This window comes from Triticum urartu, chromosome 7 (assembly GCF_003073215.2).
Source record: "Triticum urartu cultivar G1812 chromosome 7, Tu2.1, whole genome shotgun sequence".
Taxonomy (NCBI): domain Eukaryota; kingdom Viridiplantae; phylum Streptophyta; class Magnoliopsida; order Poales; family Poaceae; genus Triticum; species Triticum urartu.
The window spans coordinates 694,453,491-694,473,580 of NC_053028.1; the positions used below are offsets into that span (position 1 = coordinate 694,453,491).

Genomic DNA, 20,090 nt, shown 5'->3' on the forward strand with positions numbered 1-20,090 from the left:
CGGCCCTCGTCCGGCTTCTTCGAGCGACGACGAGGAATCGGTTTCTGAAACGGTGATGGGCTCAAAACATCCTGGTGCGGATGAGATACCCTCTTCGCCTGGGTTGGCTGAGTCGGTTGAGGTCCATCATTGTCGTCATACTCCTCCTCATCACCTTCTTCGTCGTCACCTCCTTCCTATTCTCCCTCTTCTTCCTCTTCCTCCTCGTCCACTTCCTCTTCTTCCTCGGTCTCGTTAACAAGGCGAGACGATGAGGCGGCATGGCTCGAGGAACCTCCTCCGGTGTGGTTTGATGAAGCTAGGGCACGTGTCGACCCACCAGGAGGAGGAACATGCATGTCAATCGAGGCAGCGCACCTAAGCATGCCCGCTAGCTTGCGGCAACGGTTAATGATCTTCTGCAATAACAAATATAGTAGAGTATGACTTGGATCAGGTATAGGGCTGCAAATAAGTAAGAACATGTGGCATGGATCAAATTTGCGTTCGCTCCAATAGAATGCTATGAGGCTTAAAGTTACCTTAGTCGCTTCCCTCAGCTTGTTGTCACCCTCCACGGTTCCGGGGTCAGAACTTAGCGCATTCGAGCCGTCGAAAATGTTTCTGTTTAGCTCTGCGGCCTGGAAATCCAAGGATCATTAAAAAGTTAGCGAGAATGACCATGTCATCATCATTAGCTCGAATGCATTTCAACAAAACTTACCACTCTCTTCATAAGGGGCGCATACTCCCTGAAATCACCTTGCATATCTCTGAGGTTTCTCTTGTATGCTTCATCCTCAGAGTCCTCCTCCTCCTGAAGTGATGCCATGTTCGCTTCCGTCCATCGTGGCCTCAGACGCAGACGAAACTTGATGCCATCGTCATACCAATTCATGTGCCTCTCATACACATTCTAGCAAATGCCTGATCTCTCCCCATCTTTGCGGAACGTCCTCTCGTCCCGCATTGCCACAAAAGACTTGTGCTCGTCAGCCCAGTACAATATCGACTGAGAATACTGCCTGCTCTTCCTGCATAGGGGCATAACAAGCAAAAAAACACAAAAGACCATAAGAACGTCGAACTTAAAGAAATCACGGTAAAGAGATGGCAGCACATACTTGTGAAGGTCGTAACCGCCGGTGTCGTGGGGCCTTGCCGGTGGTGTGTGTTGCAATACGCCAAATTGTGTCGCCACATGTTGTGGTAGGTGCCATTCGACGACGTACACGCATATCAGCGGGACAATGCACCGGAAGAGAAGGCGGTCCCGCTCGCACATCTCGTTCAGCTCGAACCCCCAAGCTCTATCGTGGTACGGCCACCAGTTAACCTATACAAAGATTGTTTAGCAACCGTCAAAGTATAAACATTTAAAACTATCTCGCTCATTGGTATACCTGAAAAGATGTCAGGTTGTCCAGCTCGTTGGTGAAGGCCTTGTACATCGCACTTCCCTTGCCCGAGAAGACCTTAACCTTGTCCCAAGAATAGGCGACAGTAAGGTATCGAGAACGGTCGCCATCCTCGCCATACTCCGTCCACTCCGTCCGTGGCAACTTCTCAGGGCGACCAACCGGCAGCCGCTCCCAACTCCAAATCGAGAGGGCCCAGACACACCCACACATCCCAGATGTTTTCTCGGTCCTCTGCGTTGCGTCATCCAGCTGCAAACAACAAGTGATGATCAGATGACACAATTTAAAGCAATTTAAATAACCACACACATAGGTGAGATGTATGATGTCTTACCGAACGGTAGAGGTACGCAAGGCCAGGAGACCCCCAGCTGTACCCTGCATCCCAGTCGGCCAGGAAGTCCAGGTACATCCATAGGGCGTTGTCCCCCGAGCAGTCAGGAAAGACCACCTCCGTGAGAAGAAACCACAGGTAGGCCCTTGCATACTGCTCCACGGTCCTCGGATCCTCATCTTGCGGGCATTCAGCCCGGTGGTCTAGGAGCCATGCCAGTGCTACACCGGATGTTCGGTTACTCTTGATTGGAGGGCAGTCGCCGATGAGGGCGGTAACCCTGTCCGGCCAGTTCTTCCTATCCACGCGCCCAATGAGAGCATGACCCTTGATCGGTAGGGCCGTGATCATGGTGAAGTCCTCGAGCGTCGCCGTCATCTCACCACATGGGAGATGGAAAGAGTGCGTCTTGGGCCGCCAACGGTCCACCAACGCTGTGAGAGCCGTGTGGACAAGCGTCGGCGGCGTATGCTTGAACTGGAGCATGAAACCTAAGAGCCCGGCTCTCCTGTAATATGGCTCGTAGCGGTTGTCGTAGTTCATCTCTTTGACCTTGGTGTGGCCCCTCATACGTAAGGGCGGAAGCATCTGTCAATGTGCACACGAAAATAGTTAGAAAAAACTTTTGAAAAGGCAAAATTGTGATGCAACACGTTGATCAGTGCTATTTACCACTCCATTCTCGATGTAACAGGTGCGATGACCGTTGTCGAATGCCGGGTCAAGCATAGTGTAATTAGTGCCGATCGCCGGACCAATGGGGGGCCTCCTAAAACACGAACACTTGGTTATGAACATATAATCATATCATATTAAACGTTCAACTAACATCAATCATATCATATCCAACAAATGTAAAAAAATATTATGAATATGAACTGCGGTTCATCTTCAAACTAGTTATTCTATCCTATTATGAATATGAACATTAACCAATCAATTTCAACAACTGTAAAAACACATATAAAAATTACCAACATATTCATCTTCAAACCACATCATCACATCACCTCATCACCTCATCTTGTGCCAAATAGGTTCTATCCTCAAACTAGTTAACAAATCCAACATATTCAACCACATCAGCACATCAAGTCATCAATCATATTCAAACATATTTAACCACATCAAACATCAATAAATAATTCAAAAAATATTAACATGAACTAGGGTTCATCAACTATACAAAATAGGCTCTATCATAGTCAACTTCAACCACATCACCACATAAATCATATTCAACTACATCAAACATCATATTACTCCTAATTAAACAAACCTAAAAACAACAAAAATCAAAATCTACTAGATGAAATAGGGTTCATCTTGTGCCAAATAATGCGTCGAATCGAAAGCTTCTTGACTAAAACAAATTGGAGGGATTGAGAGAGCTTACTTTTCTCGTTTCGGAGCCATCTCGATCCGCAAAAAGCGTTCACAAACGAAGAAGATCGGATGGGGGGAGTGGAGGGGATGAGAGGGGCCTTCCCCTCTCTATTCTTGCGGGCGGCGGCAGGGGAGAAGAAGATGGGGGCTGGGTTCGTGGATGGGCCCCATGAGCCGGCCCCCGCTGGCTTATAATGGTTCGGCACTTACCGCCATGGACATTGCCGGCCCCCGACGGCACGAAACGACAGCCGTTTGGTGAGGCTGACGTGGATAAGTACCCTACCGCCAGGGCCCCTGGCGGTAGGCTGTGTAACCCAACCGCCAGAGCCCCTGGCGGTAAAAAAAGGGTCAAATCCCGAATTTTTTTCCAACCGGGGTCAGATTCTGAATTTGTATGCCAAAAGGGTCAAAACACGAAATTCAGCCCAAGCGAGGTGCTGATCCGCAAAGATATGAAGCTGAAAGGAAGAAAGAGATGCGAGGACAAAAATGTCTTCTTTTCTCCGTCCGGACAAGCATGCATGCAGCTGCCCACAGCTCCTGCACAGTGCGTGTACATGGATCAAGTGCATGTGCTCTACGGACTAGTACTACTACTACTACAGTGGCACAGCTGAGGCCCTACTCTGGTACTCCACGAGAGCACGAGAGAGAGAAGGGAAACCGCGCGCTGACCTGAACTGAATCTGAAACGGTCTTAGCTAGCCTGCTTGGCGTAAAGCCAAAGCAAAGCAGCGACAGACACACAGGTGAACGACAGGACGCATCGATCCCGTGCCCATTTCTGGCCGGGCACCCAGTACTCCGCGAGAAGTAATCGATGCCATCGGTCTTGGTCGGTCTCCCAAAGGCACAGTCGGGCTTATTCACGGTTCACCACTGGCCCGGCCGGCCGGCAGCCATGGCGGAGGTGAGGTGCACCCAAGAACAGGCTACATGTTACAGGAGAAGAAAAGATCTACTCCGTACATCCAGATAATTTGACCACGCAGCAAAATGTAATAGTAGATTACCTGAGATAAGACCGGTTAATTACTAGCAATTCAGCGATGTCAGTGGACAACTCCCTCGCGGCCTAGCTTTGTTACAGAAAGAGAGAGAGAGGCAGACATGCACCATACGAGTGCAAGTCGTCCGCATTGACGTCTGTTCAGGCGTGCGTGCCTTTCCCGTGTGCATCTTCCTTACGTATTGTTTTGAGATTTTCTTACAATTTAAATATGCACTTTCTCACCTTTGTCAGTTTTTTTCTCTGTTGGAGGGAAATAGATGAGTGGTTCGAAAAACGACCAGGTAGTAGGAAAGAAAATTAATTTGTACCTCCTCTCCTTTTCTTTTCTTTTGGGCCTATCTGCTACCTCCGTTTCATTCCTCTTCACCACACTTTTAGATTCCGAGACGCACTAAAAGAACCATTACCACTGTATGTAGCCGTTTCTACTCATTTAGCGGCCACATGCACTGCAGTTTATGCAGATTAAAGCATCAGAAAACACGATGTCTTGACAACAAGCGCCCTAATTGGACAGTTTTGCAACCTACAAAATTTGTTCCATAATTCATCATCTACCATGGCTGGAAATATTTTTGAGTTTGGGCCCTTTAAACCGGAAGGGATGGGGTATCACTTAGTAGGTTGCTGATGTATATACTTTTTTTTTAGGACCAATGAGTAGGCTACTCAGAGGTGGGATTACAATCAAGCATAGAAAAAAAACGCAGTGTGTCCGAACCTTGGCGGTCAGCACCTGATCCCCATTTCTGCTTGCTTGGGCTGCCAATTCATGGACTAGGACATTGCATTTTCTTCCCACTATGCTGATCTGGTAGGCAGAGAAATTCTCAAGCACCTTTTTATGTCATACCTTTATTCTGAACATCCTTCCTACATTTTCACATCTCCATGAGATGAAGCGCTCAAGAACCTTGCAACAAAAAACAACAACATAATGTGATGGTCTCCCAATATCCAGAGAAAAAACAGGCCATCAGTGAAAGTGTAGGCATTATTGTTTGAATCTACTTTAGACTGAAATTACATAAAAGGTTTCGCCTGAAAAAGTTATTCCTGAGTCCTGACTACCACAAAAACCAACCGCAAGTTTCAAGTTAAGACCAAGCAAGACCAGCCAGCCATATATTCCATGGAAAACCTTAGAGAGGAGATTGTTTCCATAATGTAGTCATACTCCAAAACTGAATGAATAGTCACAAGGTAAATACTGCTCGAACCTAGTCAACAAAGGTATATCACTACAAATAAAGTGTATATATATATATATTTAAGTATATGCACTTTAAAAAATTTAGACATCATAAACATATTTAGTCTAACAAAGCACAGGAAAACCAATCTAGATTTTATTCATCACCCAGGTAGCATGAAAACAGTTCCATAAATCCGTAACAACGTAGTTGGGGATAATTTCAGAAAGAAACTTAAAAGGAAAGCAACAGTTCTATAGGCATAATTTCAGAAAGAACAAAAGAGAGCAACACTTCTCAAAAACAAGTCATGAAGATCTTTATCATGAAGTTGAAAACTGAGGGAAAATAAAGATTTATTCAGAAATACCACAAACCTGCTGGCTAAGGAGTACTGCGATATGTTCTTCTTGTAGGCGGAGAAAACTGAACACATACAAATTCTTCCTTGTAACTAACACTTTCATCACATGACTCTCGACATGTGTACACAACTATTGTTGCCCAGTCGACGGGGTCTCGTTCATTTTCAACATGGAAGTAATGGAGCAGTTGAGAAATTAGCTGCAAGTACATGTAGTGGAAATAAATATAAGTGGAGTGGAGTGAAACCAAAAGCAAAAATTGCATGCAAGTGCGCCAAGCAAAACAATGTTTTAGGAACGCTTAGTGTGTTCATATGTAGTAGCTATGGAATCATTTGTCGTCAAAAGAATCAAAGATGTCTATCCTAAAACGAACACAACATTGTGTTCAACATGGTCAACATGGATAATTAACAACTTTCTACTCACTTCCCTACAGTAATAATCAAATACGCTATCGTATTACAATTTCCTTCTATAGAAAGAACTCTTCAGAAAATGTTTTTTTTACCAAACTTAGCCACAACCATGTAACTTGCTTATATACAATTTCTTTAGATACAACCATGTAACTTGCTTAAAATTGCCACATTGCCAGGTTTTAGAATTACATCACCAAATACAGTAATAATATGCTTTGATTAACACATGCATCACATAAACAATAGGGTATTAAGACACATATCAACAAGTCTTTTTTTTTGGACAGAAAAAAAATGAACTAGAATAGTTCATAGAAATTGAAACCTGTCCAACCTGAAATTCATAGCGAAGTTGCCCATTACAATAGATGCACAAAGGGATATCATCACCTGTCAGAGACCCAGTTGATACTGCCCAAAGAGGTTCTGCATCTTCGTTCGCACAGTACCTGCATGACAAAATAATTAAAATTATGCCTAACTGTTCTTGCAAGGAGTGCTGATCAACCAAATCTTTGCCAGATCTAAGCAAGAGTTTCGGATGAATGTTAAATGATAAACTAATAAAAATAAGAAATGTTAAATCTAATCAACTCGAACAAATGTTTTTTCTGACCATACCACGCATCCAATGTGTCACAAGGCATAACACTAGTGGCGAAGCTAGACTTTATGAAGAGCTAATTTATGACTTTATAAGTACCTATTGGATGACAACAAAAATTGAAAGGTAGCCCCGCAAGTTCATAGCACCTCACCATGGCCATAGAGGAGACATAAGCTACAAGGGGAAGAAAACTATGCATGGGAGGTGGGATATTGCTACATAAAATTTTATGTTGTTGTGGACTGAGACTTTTAATGTTGCAATAGTTTATTTTGTTTCTGTTGCACACATGTTGCAAAGCCGCACAAGTGTATTGTCGTTGCAATTTCATGAAAGAAATGTTATGAGAATCCATGGTTCTTCTTGCGAAGGTTTTTTTATTTTGCTATTTATTTTTAATTCATTTATTGCACATATTTAATACAATTGTTGCAATCGTGTAGAAAGTTGTTGCATAATTGTTCATTTTAATTGAATTGGCTAAAAATCTTCTTGCAAAACTAAATGGACGAACCAACTGTCATTAGGGGCCTTGTATAGGTAACAGAAGGCAGAGTGCAGGACTACCTGTGTACGGCATGGCCAACAGACAGGCCGCAAGGCCATTTGACGACCAAAAATCATGACTCGTTACAATGTAGAGCGGAATAGGACGCAACGTTGTATAGGAGGGCCAACGTGTCAGAACTCATGGTCCTATGGTAGTCCTGAAGGTCGATCAAATGCCCACATCAGCAGACCAACACCTAGTCATGTCCTTAGAATAAACAATAACCAGAAGGTTCACTAAACCCTAATGTTGACCAGAACACCAGTACCCATATAGTTTGCTTCAGTGTAGTGGAGACAGTGCATCATGTCCAATAGCAGTCATGGCACAAAACAAAGACCTAACTCTAGTTTTCTCGATACGAAAGGGAAAACACAATTTACGCAAACGAGCGTCTAGGCTTATTCACACTCAAACACAAAAGAACAGAAACAAAAGTTGATACTCATTCACACTCACCTCAAGACTTGAGTCTGTCTTGAAACACGGTCTCTGAAAGATGCCCAGCATGTATTGTCCTCATCATCCTGCACACAGGTTGTGGTATTGTACTAAATAAATAGTAGCATTTGATTACGAATATGTAAGCATAGGCCATAGCACAAAGAAAACCTCAAACTGGTCCATGAATAACTGCATCATGGCATCTGATTCGACTTCTCCTTCTACCATCATCAGTTCTGAAGTATCCTTGATAGAACTAGTCGAACATGACGGCTCAGGTACATGATCCGCCGCATATTCAGGCCATGCATGGCCAGGAAATACTGCAAGTAGTCCAGACGGCAACAAATTACAAGGGAGGTAAAACAAAGACCTAAATAACACTCAATAGGCAACAACCTTTTGCTGCGACTGGCAGAATAGAAGCATCTGGTGAACCTGGTATTTGAGAGCAATCATTCTCATGACTAGCGTGCCAATGCAATTCCTGAATAACATTACAGAGAGATTATTCCCACCAAAACGGAGATATTTCAGTATTCAAGCAGGAGAGGTAAACAGATAATGCTAAATAGATATGGTAAGAACCTGTTTGGTACCTGATGCTTTCTAGAACAGTAGCTTGCTTTGCTACAGTGGCTGCACAAAATTTCACCTTCCCATGTACCACACCAATCACAAAGCCGAGCACGGTATGCTAACAGAGATATTTGAAAGATAAAATACATGAATCAGTGCCTTGCTTAACATACAATTCACCAATTCAAAAACACAAGCAAATCGTTGCATAATAAAAGTAAAGAGCTTTGAGATCAAAAGCTTAGTGAATTTTGGAGACGAAGTTGTCAATAATATTAAGGGAACTTGTGCTGTACAGCAGCATACTCAATAGCTGTCTGCACAACTTCAAAAGCTAGTTTTGTAGTGTAGTTGAAACAAGGAGAATTGCAGCTCAACTGCACAACATGTAGAACTAAAGCAAGAAAAAAGCTACCTCCTGAACATTGTGATCCCATGCACCCCTTAGGCTCTTCAGGAGTATAAAATGCATTAATTCTGGGCAGCTGGCACCTGAAGACCTTCACACTGCAGCACAATTCACCGCAGGAGATCATGACAAGAAATGTGAAACTTTGGGCTAACACACTAGACAATCAACAGCTATATATGCTACCGATACCTCCTTCTAGCATTTGCTGCCCTGTCCTTCCCCTGCTCGCGCTGGTCCAGTTGTAAGCATGACATGGACGGACACATAAACACAAAGAATGCGCGGTGGTAGGTCGTCTCCTTCCACCCATCTGGCACATATACCTGCAACACGTGTGACCAAATTTTACTGGCAATCCTAGACATAAACGATCGGGTAGAGTTAAGTTTTAGGAATGAAGCAAACCTGCATGACAAAACGCAGTGGGTCACCACAAAAGTCACAGCAACTGGATTTTCCAGATGGCAAATTGACAGGATCAAGCCAGGCCTGAACAATGCAATATGTTTCTCACAATTAAAAAACAGTTCAAATGGCATCACAGCGTAAGGCACATGTGAAGCAAAAGTGTAGACGAACACACCGGGGCACCGCCAGCTTTACTGGGTAAGTGTTGGGGAAGAAGAGAATGGAAGTGTTGTGGTTCCTTTGGTTTCCGCAAGACACCTAACATTACTTCGGGCTCCAATTCCTCGTCGTCATCGCCTAGGTAGTCCCTTTCAAATACGGCGTGGTCGGGCTCCGTTCCCACCTCGGCGCCATCGTCCGTCTTCCCGTTCATGTCTGAGGTTATGTCAAGATCTTGAAGCTTGCCGGTGCAAACTTCCATGTTCCCTGGCTTCAACAATTACGGAAGTGCAGAATTACAAAACTGACAATATGGAAAGAGGAGCGCATTAAGAACTAAGGATTACGTTTCAATGATTCAGTCAAGGTATCAAAGTATCACACAATGGCGTTTTGCATATATTTTTTGCTACCAAGAGAAATTAGGATTTGGGAATTGGGAGATACCTCTGTTGTTGCTACTGAGGCGGATTCTAGGAGGAACGGCAAGGAAGGGGATGCAGCGTCTCGAAAGGGCGGCAAGCAAAACGGCCACCTGCAGGGGAAGCAATGAAGGAGATGGAAGGGTGAACGCCGAGCGCCCGGACGGAACGGCAGTTCTGGAAGGACGGGCAGGGCGGCGGCGGCCGGCAGGGTAGGTTTTCGTTTTTTTTTACGGGAAAGTTTACTTTATTAATCAAAGGATAGCAACATCGTCTGCTAAAAGATTTACAATGAAACCAGGCGGGTCATGAACCCATCGGGATGGATTATTAGCACGACCCCAACATGCTAACTCATGAGCTACATTATTTGACTCCCTAATACAATGCTCAATAGTAAACTTTCCGAATTCTTCGAGATAACTGCGACATTCATCCAACACCGGCTCTGCCACCATAGAAAAGCCTCCATTCAGTTTGAGTGCCTCCACCACCGTAAAATTATCTGATCTTACTATCACATTATGGCACCCTGTTTCCTTTGCTAGCTTCATTCCTTCCAATATAGCCGCAGCTTCAGCTGTCTCTACATCGGGTACATGATCTAGTGTTGCTGTTGCTACAGACATGAAATTTCCACGATAGTCCCGGATGACCACTCCACAAGATCCTGCATAATCTCCTTCTCTGAACGACGCATCGACGTTAATGACTATCTGACCAGCGAAAAACCCCGGCCAGATGTTCACTTTTGGTGTCATTTTTGTTTGTGCTCCACGGGCATAGTTCAGAGATAGGGCTGCCACTGCTACGGCCGTTCGCGCTGGAGAGGCAAAATCCTCACCCCGCACAAACTGTCTCCGTTGCCACCAAATATACCAACAGGCTGTGGTAAACAACTCCGGTAGCTCAAGCACACCATTATATTGTCTTCGAAAATAGTCATCACAGAGAAAAAACTCTAAAGTTGCTGAACCCGCTCGATCCATTTGACAGGCAAAATTTATATCGTCAGCAACTCCCAGGGATCTCCACAGTTGTTCTTCTCAGCGTCCGCAGTCGCGCTGCTTCCGCTTATTTAATCGATCGGTAGGGTGGTGTTGGGCTGAGATTTGAGGCCCAGCTAAGGTTTGTGTCAACATGTAAACATTGTCTACCTTGTCTCAAAAAAAAATGTAAACATTGTCTACCCCTCAAAAAACAAAAACATGTAAACATTGTCTCAGTTTCTCAAAAACAAAAAAGTAAACATTGTCTCAAGAAAGATGTAAACATTGTATGTACATACCTGTCACGTTTTTCTTAAAAAAATACACTGTTTTTCTTAAAAAAAATACACTTTGCATCTGGATAAATGTAAGCATCAGGATTTAAACCCTAGTATGCTAGGGAAACCACGGTCATCACAAGTTGGTTCACGCTAAATCAAACATACCTGTCACGTAAGAACGCTCTCTCCTAATATCGTCGGGCGGCTCCAGAGCGAACCACAAATCCTCAAAGAAGTACCTCGCCGGCCACTCTCTCATCGCCGCTGCCATCACCCTTCGCGACGGTGGCGGCGGGCCCAACTATCGAAGACAGCTGGGGCTGTTGGGGGCGGCGGCAGCCAGCTGAAGCATCTGGGACCGGTGCGAAGCGTCTGGGGCCAGCTAAAGGAGCGCGTCACATCATACACGACCAGGGAGCAAGACTGACACCATCCACACGCGGCGACCAAGGTCGGTGCTCCTGGTCGTGTATGAAGCGACGCGCTCCTGCGATGGAGTGCACAACGGCTGTTGTGGCGCGGCTGCGTGCTCTCTTGCCATATCTGCACGCGCTTGGTGGGGTGGAGGCCTGATCTGGGGTTTTTTTTTTTGAGAATGGCCTGATCTGGGTCTGAATGGCTGCTTCTTGACTTTTTTTTAGATAAAGGCTGCTTCTTGACGGTTCACTCTGGAGAGGGCCAAGGAAAAACCCAATTGGCCCAGAGGCCTTCTTTACTGTTTTTAGGTGCCACGACCCAAACATATTTTTCTTAAAAGAACAACTGAAAAACATTAAAAAAATATTATTGCCACAATATGAAAATATGAAAACTACCAAGCTAATCTGGGTCTGTATTATTCATATTGTTAGATCCCAAAATAAGGCTAGTGATATATTAGCTTCCTTTGCTAGATTGCAAGGCAGGACCATGACCTGGCTAGGGGCTGGTCCGGATGAGTTGATGGAGATTGTTTCTCTTGATTGTAAGGATATCTTGATTGAGTAATGCAAGTTTTTACCCCGCAAAAAAAATTATAAATCTACAAAATGGTATGATTAAAGAAAAAATGTGCCGTGTGTTTTATGAATTCTGTCGTGGAGATGTTTGACTATGAAAAAAAGCCATGTTTTGGAGAACAATTTCTTCTTAACTTTTGGCAAGGAGAAAAAAAATATGCCAGGCCACTCGTATACCTTCCATAGAAAGAAACATCGTTGAGACGACCGATTGGCCTCACAAATAGTCCAACAAAAGCTTTAAGTTCACCAAGGGAGAAGGAGCTTTGGGATAACGCCTCTCTCGAGGAAAATGACACCTGAAGGACTCCTCGTCGCTGATATTGGCCATAACCACGAAAGCTTTCATTGAAGTCCAACCTTGAGGAGCAACCATGGGGGTATCTAGGAAACCATGGTAGACAGAGTAACCACCATTGATTCTTGTGGCATGACACCAGCCCTGACTAGCCCCTAGCCTCGGGCTCAAGAAACATCTCGTAAAATGACAAACTTACCACTAAATGAAGCTAGGCTAATGGTGAAAGTGACAAGCAACTACATGGAAAAACCGAGGATCCCACAGACACCGTTCGACTGCTAGAACAACCAACAATCCAACATGATGGAAGAATGCAATTTCCGCATAACAGGGATGGGCGCAAATGGCCATGCCCCCATGCCTACGAGGAGAGAAAGACTACCAAAGGCGTTGACTTCATTGGTATGGATCGCAGGCTTGCGGCCATGCACCGCGAGGCTTACCCGTTTTCGGAGCCAGCATCCCCGCTAAACGGTAAGAGCATCTACAGCCAGAGTTGGCAAATCCGACATCTTAAACGCCCGCGGACAGTGACCAATACGTATCATATTTGCTCCTCTGAATCCGAGTCTCTCATATTTCATCCCTTAGATCCATACAAAATAAACCTACATACTATGACACCCTAGCTACGATTCATCGTCAGAACACCTCCCATATCCACAGTCAGTCTGGGCGTTTGAGACCTGTTTAAGAAGCCCGTCTGTGTCGAATTTTCGTAACTGGTCGTTGACCGGGCCGCCCACCTTGAGACGTCCGGTTGTAGATGCTCTAACTACCTACAAATCAGCCCTTCCAACCTCCACTAGGCTGGCCCAAATAGTGGGCGCTCTAGCAAGCGCGCCTGTTTGCCGTACAGTAGCGCAGTGATGTTAAAAGGAAAAGGAAGCACGCATTCGAACTTTGGACCTCCACCTTGTGCAGAAGAGCAGCTAACCAGTGGAGCTAACAAACGTTAGTGTAAAAGGGGGAGCGTGCTAGTATAACAACTAATTCCAAAGCAGAATCCGGATAGTTTTTTGAATATTTTCGATCTTTATTTGGAAATTGTGAAATTTTTGAACAACGAACAATGTTTGAAAATTTGAAAAATTACTGAAAAACTCAGACAATCTTTCAAAAATTATAAAAAAATGTAAAAAAAATTGACAGAAAGAATTTTGAAATTCCTGAATATTAGATGAAAATGCGAACATTTATTGAATTTTGGGAACAAAAATTTGATAATGGGCACTGTTTCTAAATTGTTGAACATTTTTCGAAATTCCTGAACATTTTTCAAAAACATGAACAGTACTTGAATTTGTGAGACAGTTTTTAATATTCTGAGCAGTTTCTGATAATGGGAACATTTTTTGAATTGTTGAGCAATTTTTGAGAAGCAGGAATATCTTTTGAAATTCTCGAAGAATTTTTGAAAACACGAACATCATTTGAAAACAGGGTCAATTTTTTATATTCTGAACTTTTTTGTAAACATGAAGATTTTTTAATTTATGAGCAAAATTTAAAACAGGATTTTTTTTTAAAATCACAAATATATTTTGAACTTTTATAAAAAAATTCTAAATGGAGAACAATTCTGAAAATCTCAACAAATTTGAAATGCAAAAAAGTTGAATACATGACCAAAGATTATAAAACAATAACATTTCTTGAATTTGTTATCATGTTTTGAATACAAGAACATTTTTTGAAATCACGGGATGCCTCCGACAAGCCCAGATATATGCTCAAGCCCATATATAGGCTCAAGCCTGGGGTCCACTATTTACTTTATGGAAAATCATGGCAGACACTACCACTAGTTTTGACCGAGACTCTAAGATTGACCTTAGAGTTGTATAATGATTGGTGTAAGGCCTTTTCTTATGTAATTCATGTCATCTAGATAAGATAAAAAAATGTTGTACACTGAATCATCTTTTGGTGTTCTCTAATCATTAATGTGTGCATGTTAAAATTATGGGCAAACTAAACTAAACTAAAACTTACAGAATGAATTGTCTTATCTTCCTTATTACTAAAAGATCACCTCTAACTAAGGGAAGACCATTTTTTTGCTTCTCGCTCGTCTAATTCAATAATGATCACACACACGGTTAAGATAGCATCAAGCGCCCTTAGCTTTCTTGAAACTATGAAATTGCTTTCCTTTTTGCTATACATTTATTACAATCATACACTCTAGATAAATTATCAAGATATTTGTTAGATAGTGTACACTAAGAGCTCGATAAGTTGGATATGAACACATTCAAGTAGAATAATACATCGAGTGATACATATTAATCCATAGAAGAATTATATTTATCTTTATTTTGGTATAAAAGCAATTCAGCCAAATGAATGCTTTTATTAAAAAAATTAAGAAAATACATAACATTTGTCACATAATATTGTTTTGATTTCGCAGAAATTTTATAGCAATGTTAAATGTTAGAATTGTATATAGAATATTGTATGTTAATATTTAGCTACACCTTCATGTGAAATATGCTAAGAACAGAAGAAGAAATATAATTATTAAATTTTATATTAACAAAATAAGTTATAAATAAGTAAAAAAATAAAAATATAAACAATTTGTGCTTTCAGACTGTATGACGTCTACATATAAAAAGATGTCGACACGCTAATAGGATGTCGCAGCCGCCGGGTGGGATGAAGTGTTATCCTTGAGCAACAATGACAATATATAAGGAGAGGATTTATTTGTAAGCACACACGCATTCGGTTCAAATATTGTTTGTTACCACACACTCATATATTAGATCAAGCATTTCATGTATTTCGTTTGGTTTTAAAACAGAATAAATCTCCAAATTATTGATTGTAAAATAAAAACCGCAAACCGATATATAAAGAATAATCATACTACTGGTTGTGGCTGGATACACGTATTTGATTGTACTACACATAATCACAATACATAATGAGTAATCATTCCACGTGTGTTACAAATCGGTTCGATCATGCTCTTGATATATGTATGTTATATCACATGTGGCCAAGAAAATACAACTCTTCATACTTCTGGTTGTGCCCTCATACAACGCATGCATGGAGGTGCCTCACGAGGTGGATGTTCTATCGAGGTGCCACCAATGTTGGATAAAACGAATGTAGACAACTAGGACCTTGTCTGCACTTTCATTGACCAGATATGGCAGCCTCGAAACAACGCGAGGGCGCGCGATGCAGACAGAAGACCCAGACGAGATTGCAGTCCGGAAAAAAATTCTTGGTTAAAAAATGGCAAAGGACTCAAACATGTGAAGTTACTGTTGGGGAACATAGCATGCAATTTCTAATAATTTCCTACGATTACGCAAGATCTATCTAGGAGATGCATAGCAACGAGAGAGGGAGGAGTGTGTCCACGTACCCTCGTAGACCGAAAGTGAAATCGTTAGTTTAACGCGGTTGATGTAGTCGAACGTCTTCGTGATTCAACCGATCAAGCACCGAACGTACGGCACCTCCGAGTTCAGCACACGTTCAGCTCGATGACGTCCCTCGAACTCTTGATCCAACAAAGTGTCGAGAAAGAGTTCCGTCAGCACGACGGCGTGGTGGCGGCGATGGTGAAGTGATCCGCGCAGGGCTTCGCCTAAGCACTACATGAACATGACCGGAGGAGTAAACTGTGGAGGGGGGCGCCGCACACGGCTTGGAACAGTTGATGTCTGTTAGAGCCCCCCCCCTCCCCCGCCCCTGTATATAAAGGAGGGAGAGGGGAGGAGGTCGGCCTAGGCGTGCCCCAAGTGGGAGGAGTCCCACTTGGGCTCCTAGTCAAATTCGCCCCCTTTCCTTTTACCGGAAGGGGAAAGGGGGAAGGAGAGAGAGGAGAAGGAAAGGAGGGCGCCGTCCCCTCCCCTTGTCCAATTCGGACTCCTCCCTAGGTGGGACGGGGAGGGCGCACCACCCCTTGTGGGCTGGCTCGCCTCCCTCCTATGGCCCATATCTTTCCCCGGGGGATTCCGGTAACCCCCCCCCCCACCCCGCGATACTTCGATATGTACCCGATACATTCTGAAATACTTCCGGTGTCCGAATACTATCGTCCAATATATCAATCTTTACCTCTTGACCATTTCGAGACTCCTCGTCATGTCCGTGATCTAATCCGGGACTCCGAACAATCTTCGGTCACCAAATCACATAACTCATAATACAAATCGTCATCGAACGTTAAGCGTGCGGACCCTACGGGTTCGAGAATTATGTAGACATGACCGAGACACCTCTCCGGTCAATAACCAATAGCGGAACACGGATGCTCATATTAGCTCCTACATATTCTAAGAAGATCTTTATCGGTCGAACCGTTATGACAACATACGTTATTCCCTTTGTCATCGGTATGTTACTTGCCCGAGATTCGATCGTCGGTATCTTCATACCTAGTTCAATCTCGTTACCGGCAAGTCTCTTTACTCGTTCCGTAATACATCATCCCGCAACCAACTCATTAGTCACATTGCTTGCAAGGCTTATTATGATGTGCATTATCGAGAGGGCCCAGAGATACCTCTCCGATACTCGGAGTGACAAATCCTAGTCTCGATCTATGCCAACCCAACAAACACCTTTGGAGATACCTGTAGAGCATCTTTATAATCACCCAGTTATGTTGTGACGTTTGATAGCACACAAGGTATTCCTCCGGTATTCGGGAGTTGCATAATCTCATAGTCAAAGGAATATGTATATGACATGAAGAAAGCAATAGCAATAAAACTTAACGATCATTATGCTAAGCATACGGATGGGTCTTGTCCATCACATTGATCATGTTCATCAAATGACAACACATGTCTATGGTTAGGAAACTTAACCATCTTTGATTAACGAGCTAGTCTAGTAGAGGCTTACTAGGGACACTGTATTTTGTTTATGTATCCACACATGTATCAAATTTCCGGTTAATACAATTCTAACATGAATAATAAACATTTATCATGGTATAAGGAAATATAAAACAACAACTTTATTATTGACTCTAGGGCATATTTCCTTTAGTTACTGGTAGGGTCGCGGCACCACTGGAGCACGGACACCCCACGCCAAACGACATGGTCAAGATCAACGCGAATGGAGCGATCCCACATACTAGGGCAAAAGGTGGCAGTGACGTGTGCTTATTCTTAACCACGATAACAACTTTGTTGTACGAGCTTGTCATTTTTCCCAGTGGCCTCAAATACAGAAGGTATTGAAGTCCTAATAAACAATAGTGAAACACCTGACGGTTTTGCTACTTGATCTAGCAATGTTAATGATTGGGGAGAGAGCGGGCTAAGGAGATGGAATGTGAGATGCTTATTTCAGAGATGAATATCAATATTGTTGTGTGAAAGTCGAATAAGTGCTCAAGGACCTCTTGTGGAGCACTTGAAGGTTTTGCTGCACCAACTACAACATTTGCTTTGCGAAGTCAATTCTCCGAATAATGACCACTGAAGTAACTCTAATTTAGCTACGGGAGTTGTGTCTTCTTTCAAGAAAATGCAAAGCATTGTGTTTCGATTCATTGATACAGTTTGCACAAGCCTGTGGAAGGACACACCCGATGTTACAACACAACAACACTAAAAGCTAGATGGACCGGTGACCAGGAGCAACACAACAAGACCTCTTGCTGTCGTTGTCGTCCAACTCGTAGCTTCTGCACTAGTTGTGGCAAGGGGGCGAGATAGGCCGAGTTGAGCGGCATCGAAGATGAGCATGTTGCAGTGCTTTCAGATTTAGCAGGGCACCAACCTGATGGCAAAGTACATGCCCTTTCGAGATCCGGACTGAAGAGGGTTGCGTTAACAAATTGTGTAAAAACATGGCTGGGTCAAGTGACGAATTATGTAATTCGGCCATGGCAAGAGAGATGCCTGTGATTTGGGTAATACAAGCGGCCTTTCCACTAAAATAACCGAGTGAAGACTTTGCTTGTGTATTATGGCATGTGTTTGTTTCATGGGCTATTTATAATTATTGATTTTTGTTGCTTCAGCTTGAGAAGCAAAATAAAAAACAAAAAACTCAAAAAAAAGCTTTTACCTTTTAAAAAATCAATAAACCTTTCACCTAAAAAAAGAATCAATAAAGCTCCCAATTTTTTTAAAAATATTTCTTGCTTTTCTTAAGGGGTTTTGGTTTTTGTTCTTCGGGGTCAAGAGTTTTTTTTTAGATATATCTTCGGGGTCAAGAGTGACTCCACGGATTGTGCCAGCCTAACTTCGCTTTCCGGCCCACTAGTTCCTGCTCGGCCCAGGCCAGCCGCTCCTCTCCTCCTCACCTCTCCAGCGCGTGCTGCCCTAACTGACGCCGTGGAAGTGCGCGCCGCCGCCCGCTCTCTCCCCGGTCGCGCCGCCGCCGCCTCTCCGCAGCCCGAGCGTAAGATCTCAATCAACCTCTCTTCCTAGGTCATCCTACTCCACCTCTTGCAGCGTCCGTTGCTTGCGGCATCGCTGCATCTGACGGGGGCTCTCATCTGTGTGTTCGATCCATGTATAAATTGGTCAGGCGAGCTGCAAAATTCTGTAATCATAGACTGCGGCATATGTTTTTTTGTGTGTGTTTGGTTCTGTATGCAAGCATTTTTTAGCTCTGTAGAAAGGATTTGGTCACTCTGTGTTCTGTAAGGGGTAGCTGTGTTGGTACAAATGTGCAAGTGCAATATCAACAGCTAGCCAGATTCTGATCCCCATCAGTACTTCTTTCACTCCAGTATTTGTTTCATCCTCAGTTCTCCCTAGATTGCGTCTCTGGAAGGCAGCGGAACAATCTTCCGCTGCAGAGTCCATTATTAGTTTCAGAACTCCACAAAAAAAAGCTTCAGAACTGCCTCTAATTGCCATGCTAGGATGATAACCAGCAGCATTTTGCTTTGCACCGGTGAACAGTTTACAGACCATTCCCTGAATGAATGCTCCATCCTAATGAAATTGTGGAATCGGCATTTTCTGAATACGCCGTACAACTGAAACTGTGGAACCGGTGTCAACCTTTCCTTACCTCTGCTACCATGTTTATTCTCAGGTTAATAATCCCTGGACGATGGAGATGAATGCTGCAACAAGTCTAGAACCTAGAGCAAAGGCTACCCTGGTTCTCGGAGGGGAATCGTTCGCAGTCAGCTCCGAGTCCGGCACCCTGTCGGAGCAGCTGGCGGCGATGAGGGAGAAGAGCATGGTGATCCTCAAGGAGTACATCACCAAGCACAACGTCCCGAACGATGTCCCTGATGAATCCATTGAGGGCCCATCGGATGAGGAGGGCGAGGCACTTGCTAAAAACCCGCCCAAGAAATCAAAGAAGCAGAAGTGATTGTCCTGAATCTCATCTGATTTATCGTGCCCTTTCTTAGTCCTCGCTTGCAAAGATCTGAGAACATGCTGTTACCCCTTGCTAGCTGTTCCTTTGACACTGAACGACCAACAATTTATTCTTAGGCACACTAGCTGCTTGTGTATCAAATCGATGTGTGCAAGCGACGCTCAATGTTGTTATCTGATAATATGTGTGTGCAAGGAAAGTTTGCATCTTTCTTTCTGTACAACTCGTTGTTAGAAGATGTTCTGCTTTTCGCTGGTAATATATGAGCTTCAGCACTAAAGTCCATTGCAGTTAAATCATTTGTCAGATGTTTTGCTTTTGAGGATAATGAATGAGCTTCAGCACAAGTGAAATGATCATCCTAATCTGGTTTGACTTGGCACACACTTTCTTGGTACCCCAGCAAAGGTCAGAGAACATGCTGATGCCCCTTGCTAGCTGCTGTTCCTTTGACACGAAAAGGTCAGAACTATTGTTAGCAGCAAATCTG

At 43.5% G+C, this 20,090-nt stretch overlaps 2 protein-coding genes across 2 annotated transcripts; one reads left to right on the forward strand and one right to left on the reverse strand.

Moving 5' to 3' along the window:
• Positions 1-1,641: 1,641 nt before the first annotated feature.
• LOC125519447 lies at positions 1,642-11,237 on the reverse strand. Its single transcript, XM_048684254.1, has 13 exons — positions 11,132-11,237; positions 9,291-9,541; positions 9,113-9,196; positions 8,897-9,030; positions 8,711-8,802; positions 8,316-8,413; positions 8,116-8,203; positions 7,885-8,039; positions 7,732-7,799; positions 6,450-6,564; positions 5,767-5,892; positions 1,740-2,322; positions 1,642-1,649 (listed from the first exon to the last, which is right to left on the reverse strand). The coding sequence occupies exons 1-13, from the start codon at positions 11,235-11,237 to the stop codon at positions 1,642-1,644; spliced, it is 1,908 nt and encodes a 635-aa protein (XP_048540211.1).
• Positions 11,238-18,496: 7,259 nt separating this feature from the next.
• On the forward strand, positions 18,497-19,876 carry LOC125520492. Its single transcript, XM_048685437.1, has 2 exons — positions 18,497-18,658; positions 19,304-19,876. The coding sequence occupies exon 2, from the start codon at positions 19,322-19,324 to the stop codon at positions 19,589-19,591; it is 270 nt and encodes an 89-aa protein (XP_048541394.1). The 5' UTR covers positions 18,497-18,658; positions 19,304-19,321; the 3' UTR covers positions 19,592-19,876.
• Positions 19,877-20,090: the final 214 nt, after the last annotated feature.

Bases quoted from the DNA above. Each gene is read 5' to 3' on its own strand.
- LOC125519447 (XM_048684254.1), bottom strand. From the start codon at position 11,237: ATGGCAGCGGCGATGAGAGAGTGGCCGGCGAGGTACTTCTTTGAGGAT. The intron at 9,031-9,112 runs GTTTGCTTCATT...CACGTGTTGCAG, and splicing joins CACTGCGTTTTGTCATGCAG to GTATATGTGCCAGATGGGTG. The intron at 8,803-8,896 runs GTATCGGTAGCA...ATTGTGCTGCAG, and splicing joins GCAGCAAATGCTAGAAGGAG to TGTGAAGGTCTTCAGGTGCC.
- LOC125520492 (XM_048685437.1), top strand. From the start codon at position 19,322: ATGGAGATGAATGCTGCAACAAGTCTAGAACCTAGAGCAAAGGCTACC.